This window comes from Rhagoletis pomonella, unplaced genomic scaffold (genome assembly GCF_013731165.1).
Source record: "Rhagoletis pomonella isolate Grant_MI unplaced genomic scaffold, Rhpom_1.0 Rhpom_scaffold_00010, whole genome shotgun sequence".
Lineage (NCBI taxonomy): Eukaryota > Metazoa > Arthropoda > Insecta > Diptera > Tephritidae > Rhagoletis > Rhagoletis pomonella.
The window spans coordinates 33,483,269-33,495,755 of NW_023458564.1; the positions used below are offsets into that span (position 1 = coordinate 33,483,269).

At 35.4% G+C, this 12,487-nt stretch overlaps 1 protein-coding gene across 1 annotated transcript in view; it reads right to left on the reverse strand.

Annotated features, from left to right (window-relative positions):
- The window catches only part of LOC118746260, a 13,156-nt gene extending 4,419 nt beyond the window's left edge, over nucleotides 1–8,737 (reverse strand). Inside the window, exon 1 of the mRNA XM_036480095.1 lies at nucleotides 8,364–8,737. Within this exon, the coding sequence (XP_036335988.1) occupies nucleotides 8,364–8,442 (79 nt within the window). The 5' untranslated portion in view covers nucleotides 8,443–8,737. The remainder of the gene's footprint in view (nucleotides 1–8,363) is intronic.
- Nucleotides 8,738–12,487: the final 3,750 nt, after the last annotated feature.

Sequence of the window (12,487 nt, forward strand, 5' to 3'; positions counted from 1 at the left end):
CCTAATAAACAATCGTGGTACAAAGCTCAATAAAAATATTAAAAAAATAAAAGTCTCTCTTTAATTAAAATAAAAAATCTATGCCAAGAAGGAATAACAGCCAAACTCAATTTTAATTTTTTTTTTATAAAAAAAAATTAAGGTTTTTTGTTGATTTTTTATTTTAATTTTTTAGAAACTTTTTCGTTGGTGGCATGACGCATTTGCCTGAGAACACCCCTATTTTCAACTTTAGTTAGCAACTTTACACTCTAAGCTAGAAATTATTCCTTTTTTCGGCTTTCAGTCTAAGGATGAAAAGTAAAAATTCTGCAAAGGTAATGCGCATCGCGCAAAATCTTGCTACATACGTTAAAGTTGGATTGACCGTAAGCATATATGAGTGTTTTATTTAACTTTAAGCAAAAGTGAGTAATGTGTGTAGAATACGCTATGAATAGTTTAATACCTAAGCACATACGCGTATATGTACATACATGTGTCCATATTTGTATACAAATACAATAGCTGCTATGTATATTTGTTCACATCTGTATGTTCGCATAATTCTTCCGATGCTTCTAGTAATTGTTCTTATATCCACACACAGAGGTAAAACGAAAATTGATTGGCATCTTATTTGAGTAAATTAATAATTACGGAACTTTGACTTCTATTGGAAATATTGATGAATTGGATGTGTACACACTCGTGGGTAAACACATACACTACATCACACACTGTCTTCAAAAGAGACACAACTCAAAATTTGACATTTTTGAGATTATGCGCTAAAAATGTACACAGAGCTTTTATTTACCTTTCAGCAAAAGCTGGAGCAAATTTTTGTTATATTTTTTTTAAGGAAACCTAAGGTAAAGTGGCCCTTGCCCATGTGATTATCATGTGCTAAGAAATAGTTTTTCGCTTTTTCTAACAAACGTATTATTTTGAGTTGTGACTCTTTTGCAGACGGTGTGTGATATGTATGTGGTTGCATCATTTGCTGCTTGATTACCTGTTTGGCTGCCTTAGTACATACAATACAAAGCTAAACACGCCGCTCAGGGTATTAAGTTGTAGCTAACCGATTATTTACAATCAGTTAAACATTTGTGTACAATAGCGATTCTTTTAATAAATTACAACGTCATTCTAAACAGTGGCTTTCCTCAATTGCCAGCGCATATAGTGGTATTTTGCCGATCTAGCCGGTCAAAAATATTTAAATATTTAGTTTTTACTAGCAACTACCCGTCGTGCTTCACTGTATTTTTGTGCTCTGTTTGATACCCGTATTGTAATATTTCTATCGATTTAATTTGATAAAATTTTTTTAAATAGGCGGCAACCCTTCTCAATAATATTTTTCGGCAGTAAACTTTCCTAAACCTCTTAAGTTTGATACCCATATTGCAATATTAAATGTATCTTTTCAATTAAATAGAATTAAAATTTTCAAACAGGTGGCAACCTTTAACAAAAACAAAAAAAATATTTTCGGCTGTAAGCCTTTTTAAATCTCTTTCTTTTGATAGCCATATTGCAATATTTACTTTATCTTATCAATTTACTGGAACTACAATTTTCAAAGAGGTGGCAACTCTCTAGTTTTTCCTTCTATATTTTGAGTTACCCATTCTCATAACATCCACAGTTTATTTTAGTTGAGTGAATGTAATAAACACCACTACAAATATGATCCATTATTAAAAATTGACACAAAATCACACACCTCCACTATGAATGGCCTTGCACACAGTATAGAAATTTTACCAACATTTTTTTCGAGTCGGACAAAAAACTTTTCAGTCAGAGCTTTGTTGATATCATTTATGTTAATAAAATAACTTTTTCCAGAAGTCCATGAATGAATTTTGTCCACCTAGCTCGTTCCACACGACATACTGTACGTCGCGTCTCAGATATCACATATAAATTTTGGTTAAGGCGTGTCGCAAGGTTCTCTATATTGACTTATAAAATTAAAATTAATTATTTTTTTTTTTCATCTAATACCCCAAATCGACACTACCAAAGTCGAAGATATTACATATAAATTTTGGTCCCGATTAAAGTTGGTTAAGACGTTTTCAAAGCGTAATCTGAAGTTTGACCCCTGTGCGACACGCCTTAACCAACTCCAATCAGTGCCAAAATTTGTATGTGATATCTTAAACTTTAGTTTTATGGATTTTGGGTATTAAATGAAAAAAATAATTCTAATAAATAATTCGATATTTGGTACTGGGTGAAAAAAAATTAAATTAAAAGTCATATATCGAACGCATTTATGGCCCAATTTGTCTGCTTTTTAAAATATACATATAATGGTTATGTAAGCAGAAAAATTTTTATGGTAACTCAAAATATAGAAGGAAAAAAACTAGAGAGTTGCCACCTGTTTGAAAATTGGAGTTCAAGTAAATTGATAAGATAAAGTAAATATTGCAATATGTTATGAGAATGGGTTTCGAATATTTTAAAAAATGAACACATTAGGGATGTTAATTTTTCAAATTTTCCTATCCCGGGATTTTCGGTATGTCGTTATCACAATCCCGGGATTAAGATGTTCATTACTTTTCCACAACTTAAATCGAAAAAATGTCGTCTATATTGTTTGAGGAGAGCTTCTCCTACCATAAAATAAATAATAAATAAATGCGTGTGAAACCTACTTTTTTATTTGAAGTGGCGTTTTTATTTTTTCTTTCTGACGTCAGGGTTTATTTTAAAGGGCTTTGTAGTTTCAAAGATATAATTATTTCCAAAAATTATTAAAACAATTCAATGGAATGTAGAATAAAAATATGGGTACCAAATGCAAGAGGAAATTTCTTTAGAATTAAAAAAACTAAAATTGTTTGGATCCATAAGGACGAATAGGTAATTTTTTAAGCTGATAAAGTTAGAAGGACGAAATTCGAGTATGTTATCGAGTCTTGTAAGTCCTTAGCACAAAATTTTTTCAAAAACGAAATTTCAAAGATAAAATTTTAAAAGGATATTTTAAATACTTACCAGTACTTCTGCACCAAAAACTTGAATCGCATTAAATTCTAATTTTTTCTGAGAATTTTTTAAATCATTTTTGAATTACTGACATCAGAGTGAAAAACTAAAAACGGATTTTTACTATATATTCCCAATACACATCCTTTTTTTTTTTGTTATTTTACAAAAGTAACATGTCACCTGGCTAGATTTTGAATATATCTTATCAGCTTCATTTGTGTTTATAAAAATATGTATTTTATACAGCTCACTGGAGTACAATTATTTGTTTTAATTTTTTATTTTTGAGCCTATTCATTATTTTACAAGTTGAGTATTTTTCAAAGAATGTCTAACAGTCGGTAAACGTGATGAAAATGTTCACCTCTATAGCCTTCTTAAGCAAAAATTTTAGCAGACTGCCATTTCTAAAACTGCTGGAATATATGTAAATAATCAAGTGCTTTATAAGTCGTCGAAAATCGCTCGTTTTTTAACGATTTTTTTTAACATCATTTATAAACTAGCAAATGCCTGGCTTGCTTCGCGACGCCTGATAAGAACTTTTGCGATGGCCGATACAAATATAGTGTTGAAACGCCAAACCGGTTTGTAATTTAAAAATTCTTAGTTTAGGTTAAAAGGACTGAAGAGCATAATAAAGGCGCTGAGATAGTATATGGTATGTGTACTAATCTCCTTCGATGCTATGAGTCTTATTTCCACCTGTGAGATATCTGCAAGTATTGCAAGGTTTGCCGAGACTGCGTGTTTCTTCTTCTACAATCCTGCTGTTCCACAGGATGAAAGAGTATTCCCGTTTAAACGGGGTCATTGATATTCCTACCGCGTTCTTTATAATTCGTAATACTTCTTCTTGATATACCGATGACCCGTTCATGTAAATACCTAGGATATCTGTGGCGCTTCTTTATATGCATACTTAACCTTAGAAAGGCAACAGGGGTCACCACCACTTGATACAAGCTTTACTAACTTTTTTTTACATTTGCTCTCCTTTGCTCTCATTCCGTTTATTTAGTAATTATAGTGAGATTTATTAGTCGCACACATCAATAAGTCGCGCTAAGTTTTACTTTTTTGTTGTAATGACACTACTGGGGTTATTAGTCACCCCAGTTGCAATTCACGTATCTTCTTTTTTTGTGATACTTAAATAAATCCCGTTTTTTTATTCCAAAATGGCTTCGCTTTCGGTAAGTCCACAATGAAATAATACAAGACTATAAATTCAACGAAAGGTGGTGTCGACACTTCGACTAAGTGATGCATTCCTATAGCTCGGCTATAGGTTCAAGACATTTACCGTTTCGCTACTTCTATGGTATGATTGATCAAGGTGGAATAAATTCTATGAAATATGCCCAATACTCCAATAAGCTATTTCCGAAGCAATTATTTAAAACTGTTCGCTTTACAATTGGCGGCACCATATATTAAGCGTCCTTTGACAAAGAATTTACCGCGAGAATTAGGAAGTATTATGCGGGATATTCTAGACTTGGACCAAGAATCCTCCTGAAATTAACCGCCAGAAAAATTATAGAAGCAAGCAAGATGTACGCAGGGCCCAAGGAGGCAATATAGAAAAGTTTAAACTTTATGCCAAAAACTGCACGTTGCCCACAAGCGCTGAAGACCGCAATAAAATTAGCCTTAACTGTGTTTAGTATAAAAAAATATATCTTAAAAGTATCGTAAGGAACTGAATGAATTTGTATATGTTTTTAAATAAAATAAATAAGTCATTTTATACTAAATACTTATGTTTAATCTTCTCAGTTTAACATTGTTTTATTTCAAATCAAAAGCCGTGGGGTGATGCATCACCCCTTTTGCTGTTTACGTAGACAATAAAAGTGTTGCCTTCCTAAGGTTAAAGCATGGGGCTTTATTAAGTCTCCTAAAATGTAAACTTGTAGAGGGGCATTTAAATAACGTGATTCCAGCGCCATCTATGTTTTGGGTCCCTTTTTATTTTGCAGAAGCGCTCCTTATAAAAAAAACAATACCGTTAAACCCGGTCGCACGATAACAATGGATTGTCTAAATATCTCGAGTCTAGCACCATCTGTCGGCAGAATTTTTTGCAAAAGTATATGTATAATATGATACAGAGCATCCGAGCTCGTTCGGGGTAAACAAATGAAAATATAAAACAGTAAAAAAGATTTTCAGTTTACCATAAATTTAAGGGGACAAATTATTTTTCTTATTTAATTTAAGGCCTCTTTACGAACAATATTTTTAATTTTTTGTTGCGGTGTAGAAGCATAAATACTATTCGGACATCTCACTCGTGGGCATTCGTCATTATTTGTCACATGCCAAAGCAAAGTCTCAGAGAATACGGAAGACTTTTAAATTAAAATGGAAGGTCTGTGGGAATAAATAGGACTCCTTACAGAAACACATCTCCTATTTTGTCGCATCCAGTAATAATTCTTCTTACAATTATATCGGTGATCATTTTCTTTGCCAAAAATCATTAAAACATCATTATTAAGGTTAGGTGGATCAAGGTAATAATTTTTAAATTCATATTCTCTGAACGTGGGCGGCATGCGTGGTGCTACGAGTTATTTCAAATTTTCATTCGTTTTTAATTTACAAAAGGACATTCCGTTTAGCTGTCTGTTCGTCATGGGTCCAAGGCTATGTTTCTCTGAATCTACTACATCTATTGGAGGTGCCATGGCCCCTTGTCAGATCTCATTTTCCTATACCCTATGTTATGTTCGAGGTTATTGTCTAGATGGCATCTTTGTAGGAAAAGTTTTGTTAAAAATAAATAGCGATGCATCGAAATTCTTTGTCATATTTTTCACAAATATTTATTATTTTATAGATGCAGGGCTTTTACCAAATTGAACGCTACACTCGTTGCTATTTACCAAGGGGTACTTAGTAATTATATCATGACAACTGTACCATTTACAACAAAAAGACTAATAAAAAAATGATCTAAAACACTTGCTTGCTTCTTAAAAAGTACACTTTTACGCATTAGGCGTAAACAAAAGTATACCACATTACTATGTCTTTAACATTTGCTCGAGTTCGAAGCTTCCATACTCGTAAAGTTTTTTCCATGGTTATATAGCATTCCGAATTTCAACAACCGCACAATTTCGCTAAACTCACAATAATTCGCACACAAGAACCAATCTGGAAAAATGGATGGTATATCGGAAATAAAACTATTTTCGGAGTTTCCCTAAATCTGTAAAAAGTCTTGAAAACTTCGAAAATCTCAAAACTTTTATTGAGAGGTAAATATTTAATAGAAATGAAAAAAACCAGTCTGGTTAGATAAAAAAAATCCGGTTTATAATCATGATTTCAAAAAAAAAAAACGGAAACCAGTTTGGGAAAATCGAGTCAATCAGCCTAGTACTTTGCGGGTATTTAGCCCAGTGTTGCCAAGTTTTGAATTTGAAAAAGCACTAAAATCCAAAAAATATCGCGTTTTTTTCTCGAAAAAGGCTCCAAATTTTTTGGAGTATTTAATGGACTTTGTATGCATGAAAAATTGTATTGTAAGGATGCCGATTCAAATTAATAAAAATCAATTTTTTATAAATTCAAATATGTTCGTTCAAGCGACGTTAAGATTCTTGCTCTTATTCTCTAATTTGCAGCTGTATCCAGCGTTGCCGTCACGCGTAGATAAAGCAAAATTGATTAATTTTTCCTAACTATTTAAATGTTATAATTTTCTTCGTTTTGCTTAATTTTTTCTACAATTCCTATCAAACGAAAGAAAAAACCTGAAATGAAGTTTCATTAACTATGTGGTAGTTTTAGGGCCGGTTGCTCAAAGCCTGGTTGACACTAATCTCCGGTTAAACATCGACGTTACTGACACCATGTTATATGCATGGAGCCGAAGCAGTCGATAACGATGTTAACCGAAGATTTGTGTCAACTAGGCTTTGAGAAACCGGCCCTAAATCTACACTGCAGACTCTTATTTATGATCTTGTGAACCAAAGGAACGTAAAGAACTTTTCTTTCCGAACGCTTGATTTTTCTATTTAATGTATCTTATTTGAGCGTATTATCTACTGGCGCACAGTGGGAAAAATATTTTTATGTCAAAATAGTTGTCTAAATACTCATCAAATCCCACCCGATTTTCATTATTCTCTTTATGCTGCTTTTTTGAATAGTCGTAAAAAATATAACAAATTTAGCCACAACTAAAGATCTGAACAGAGATTTCTGTCCCAGCAATGGCGACTTACCGAATGTAATTTTTACATGATCTCTCTCGCTTATGATTGTCATTGTCAAATGATTTTGTTTCGATTTTTGTGAAGTTTCTTAGAAAACTTACGATTTCTATAAGTTTTGCTCTCCCTTTTTTTAAGATTTACAGATTTGGTGTCTTCAAACTAAAAAGAAAAAAACCAAAAAAACGCACGAAGCACTAAACTCTAAAAGTTTCGCGTTTGAATAAAGAAAAGCACTAAATTTAGTGCGGAAAGCTCCAAGCTGGCAACAGTGATTTAGCCGTCAGTGTAAACTAGGGTGGTCCAAAATGAGTAAAGTCGGAATTTTAATGGATTGTTCTATCCTGGAAAAAATATACCAACCACTATTTGTTATTTTAAAATCAAGAAATGTTAAGAGGTCGCTCAAAGCTTTCCATATATTTTATATGGGAGAAAACAACTTTTCGTAGAAATGGTATAGAATTCTTGAAAATCAATATTGTTCAATCGGAAAACTTTGGTTCTCTTCCGGAGATTTCCAATAATAATACCAAATGTTTATCTAACCATGTTTTAATACTAAATACTTTTTGTTGGTCACCCCATTGCATTTTCTGGGGTTTTTGGCGGAAATAAACTACTGGGTATTATTATTGGAAATCTTCTGAAAAGAAACAGAGTTTTCCGACCGAAAAATCTTGATTTTCAAGAATTCTATACCATTTCCATGAAAGTGTTTTCAAAATAAAAAAATATGAGTATATTTTTTTGGTATAGAACATTCCTAGGGGGAGACTTCAGTTTTTCACATGCATTTTTGGACCACCCTACTGTACACATCTTTACATTTTATTGGTAAGCGGCATATGCTTTTATGAGGTGTAGAGTAGCTTAATCATTCACATTTTTTACAATCAGTGGCTATGATTGCAAGCAGTTTATTTAACTTTGACATAACTTCTTCTTTATTGTTTCTCGCTGATGTGTGCAGCTGTTTGTTCAGCTGTTTTAATGCTTTCTTTGTTTAATTAAGCATTTAACTGTTTGTCTGGTATTTGGTTAACTTAAGTTTATGTACATATATGTATAAAAACACACGAATTTACTTAAGTATGTACATACATACAAAAGTACATAATTTGTGCTTACCAACTTCCGCAAGGTGGCAGATGAGAGCCAAGATCAGCAGCACCAGCAAACCTGACACACTTTTCACGCTTATCCTCATATTAAGAGTATGACGTTTTTATTACCTCTAAATATAATTTTTTAAGTCGCTTTTTGCAATTTTTCTTATTAAATTTTATTTACGAGTATGTATGTTACTTATGTACCAACACTTCAATGGCTTCTTTACTTGGTGCTACTTGACTACATATGTATATATGTATGTATGTAGGTATGTACTCGTATATTTATGTTCACTTCTGTATCTGGACTTTTAAATTTATTCTCAACAATTAAGCTTAAACTGAGGATCGGCGCTGTACTGCTAGTGGCTTTTATAGTTTGTGAGCGCAGAATCTTTTCTCTATTACTTTTACGCTCCTTTGGAGCTTCTTTCAAACGTTTTTGAGCGTAAAAGTTAGTCATAGAAAAACATCTGCATTACTTGACTTACATTTTTTCTACACGATGATTAAGTTTGTACATATGTTTGTATATAAATAAGTATTTTGCGCTAATACAGCTTGCAAAAAGTTCTTCTTCATCCATTTGTAGTATGAGTCTTGAATTTTGCTGGAAAAAAAATTTAAAAACGTAAGAAAACGACCTACATAGGTAGAAATAAATAAAGGAAAACGATTAGCGCCAAACAATTTTCCAAATCAACATAAATAAAGCTATACGGAAAATATTATGACGGGCACTAAATAAGTCTCTAGACTAGCTCAGCATAAAATAAATTTTGCCGTTAAAAATGGTCTTGTGGTTCCTTAAAATGTTCTCCAGCATGATTTATCTATTTTGCATACTTTCAAACCAATTGGTGAAGCATTTTTCCCACAGTGAATTTAGTATTGGAGTGTAAAGGGGTATGGTCGTTATTCTGGGTACGCAGTGCAGTTGCACGGCTATACTCAATCCTTACTATTGCATCCTCGTTCGCGAACTCTGGGCAACGTGGGCAATCCATGTGCGAGATGCTGTTACCACTCTGAGTGGAGCAATGAACCACCTTTGAAAAATTCAGCCTCCACGATTAAATTCCTGACAATGGACTGAGGCTGATCGACTTTGCCGCACCCGAAAAATGATAGTATAGAGTACTAGGTTCAAGCATAAAAAGAGCCATCAAGCTACGTGGCTGTCTCCAGATCGAAAAACGAGAAACCAAATCCATCATGCTGTGATAGACGGAAGGCACACTTCCAGTCTTTTGGAGGTACGTACACTCCGAGGCCCAAACATCGGCTCAGACCACTTACTTGTTGCAGCCAAGATACGAACCCGCCTCTGCGCAGCAAAAAATGTGCGCCCAAAAATGCAAGCAAAGCTAAACGTCGAAAAGCTGCAGTCACAACAGACGGCCAATGCATTCACTTCTCGACTTTCACACTTACTGACAGAACCACAATTCGTCGTTCTTTAAGTAACGTCGCCGAAGAACTAGTCGGATTTCAGCGAGCCCGAAAGAACAGTTAGCACAGTGAGGAGTGTCAAGAAGCTGCAGAGAAATGCGAGCTATGTGGGACCGCTATAGGGAACTGAAGAGGGAAGCGAGACGTATTTACCGCAACAAGAGGGGAGAGACCGAAACAAGTGAGCGCGAAGAGCTTGAAATGCTGGCCCACAGACAAACGCCCGAAAATTTTACCAGAGAGTAAGGCGACTTTCGATAGTTTTCAAGACCAGGGCCAAAACTTGTAAGAACAAGAACAACAATGGCGAACTAGTGACTGATGTCCAGAATGTACTTAAATTATGGAGGGAACACTTTTCCACCCTACTGAATGGTAGCAACGCTGAAAGCTGTACAGAAGACGAATCCGAGCCCCCAGTCGATAATAACGTGGTTGTTGTTCCTACGCCTGACTATGACGAGGTATGAATAGCAATAGTGCGCTTAAAAACAACAAAGCTGCTGGAGCTGGTTGCCTGCCAGCCGAGCTATTCGACTACGGCCGCGAAGAGTTGATATGCAAAATATGGTCAGATGAACGCATGTCTGACGACTGCAATTTAAGTGTGCTCTGTCCAATCCACATGAAAGGCGACCCAGCCATTCGCGCCAACTACCGCGGGATCAGCCATCTAAGCATACATTACAAGGCCTTATCGACCATATTGTTTGAAAAACTGAGGCCCACCGTCAACGAACTGTTTGGGCCTTATCAGTGTGGCTTTAAACCTGGCAAGTCCACCATATATCAGGTGGCATAATACGCCAAAACCTTGAAAAGACCTACGAGGAAAGGTTCAACTCACCACCTAGTTGTCGACTTCAAAGCCGCGTTCGAAAGCACTAAAAGCAGTTGCCTGTATGCCGATATGTATTAATTTGGCATCCCCGTTAAACTGATACGACTGTGTAAAACGACTTTCTGGAAATACCACCAGCTCCGCCAGAATTGGTAAATACCTCTCCGAGCCGTTTGCTACCAAACGGGGTTCCAGACATGGCGACTCCCTTCCATGTGATTTATTTAATCTGATGTGTGGGAAGCTACTAAGAGCTGGTGAACTGTACCGCACAGGAACAATTTACTATAATGTCGACATCATTCGTAATAAAAACCGCGAAGTTTGTTCCGCCTAGTAAGACAAGAAAGCAATGCGATTGGGCCTGCTGGTCAACGAGGACAAGACGAAGTATCTTATGTCATCAAACAAACGGTCAGCGCATTCGCGCTACGAAAAAGTAGAGAATTCCGTTTACTTAGAAACCAGCATTAATGTCAGCATCGAAACCCAAATCAGACTGGACTGAGTAGATAACTAAGGAGTAGAATCCTCTCTCTACGTACGAAAACCACACTCTATAAGTCACTCATCATGCCCGTGCTGTTATATGGAACAGCAGCATGGAGCATTGGAGTATTCCAGAGAAAGATTTTGCGGAAAATGTATGAGTCCTTACGGATTGGCGACGGCGAGTACCGCAGACGATAGAACTATGAGCTGTATGAGCTTTACAACGACATGGACATAGTGCAGCGAATTAAAATACAGCGGATCCGCTGGCTTGGCCATGTCCTTCGAATAGCACCGATGCTACAGCGCTGAGAGTATTCAATTCGGAACCCGCTGGTGGTCAGTTGGCACAGAAGAGAAACGACTGGCGTGTTTTGCTGAACTCGTCAAAATCGCTTAGGCGGTTACAGCGCCAAATAATAGGAAGAAGAAGATATGTATGGAGAAGTATAACAAAAATACGCTCTAGACCCGGGAGCTCGGGTACACATCTATTTAAGAAATTCTTCCAGAAATCGAACGAATAGATATGTATTTATGTAGCTGTACTTATCCATATACATACATACATATGCATATGGGTATCTATGCAGCAAAATGATTCGAAGCGATATCATATCCATGGCCAAAAATATTTCTAAAACAAAAGTTAACTACCCAGAAGATGTAATTTCAGATTCTGCTGGCGGTTCCGCAACTTAGTTTCTCCGCGCGAAATTTTCTTAACAGATTATGTATTTACACTCAAATGCACAACTCTACGTACACAAGCGTGAGAAATTGTCTCTCAAGTTTTAGATTCCCTCTATTTATGTTACATAATGTATTTTTTGAATTTGCACTTGTGCACTTCAGCAAATTTATATTTGTTGTATTGATTTGACGAACTTTTGTCATATGAGTACTCTTGAGCCACTTTCCCCTACAGCTCAGATGATTTCCTCTAAATTTATTTTTAACAGAGCCGTAGTGCCAAATCGATGCTTGCCTTGTTACTGTTTTGGATTTAACACACATAGATACAAAACAGTGTTGTGCAAAGTTTTAGCAATATTCGCTAGTATGACACATGTACATGGGTGCGACAAAAATTTGGTATTTTTGTTGCACGTACCAAAATATTTCGCCTCAAATTGATGTCGTTCGCGAACCATAAAGCATACATTACACTGAAGATTATGCCGAGTACAGCCGTGCGGATAATGTATCTAAAGAAATGCTCGTAGCAGTTTTCGGGTCTCCAGTTTGTCCTTTCAAGCGTTGAAATAATTCAAAAAGAAGAGATTAGGGTTAAAAAAATATCTTCGAAAGTAGGCTAATAGGATAGTTCTGGCAATTGTATTCCAACTCACCACAGT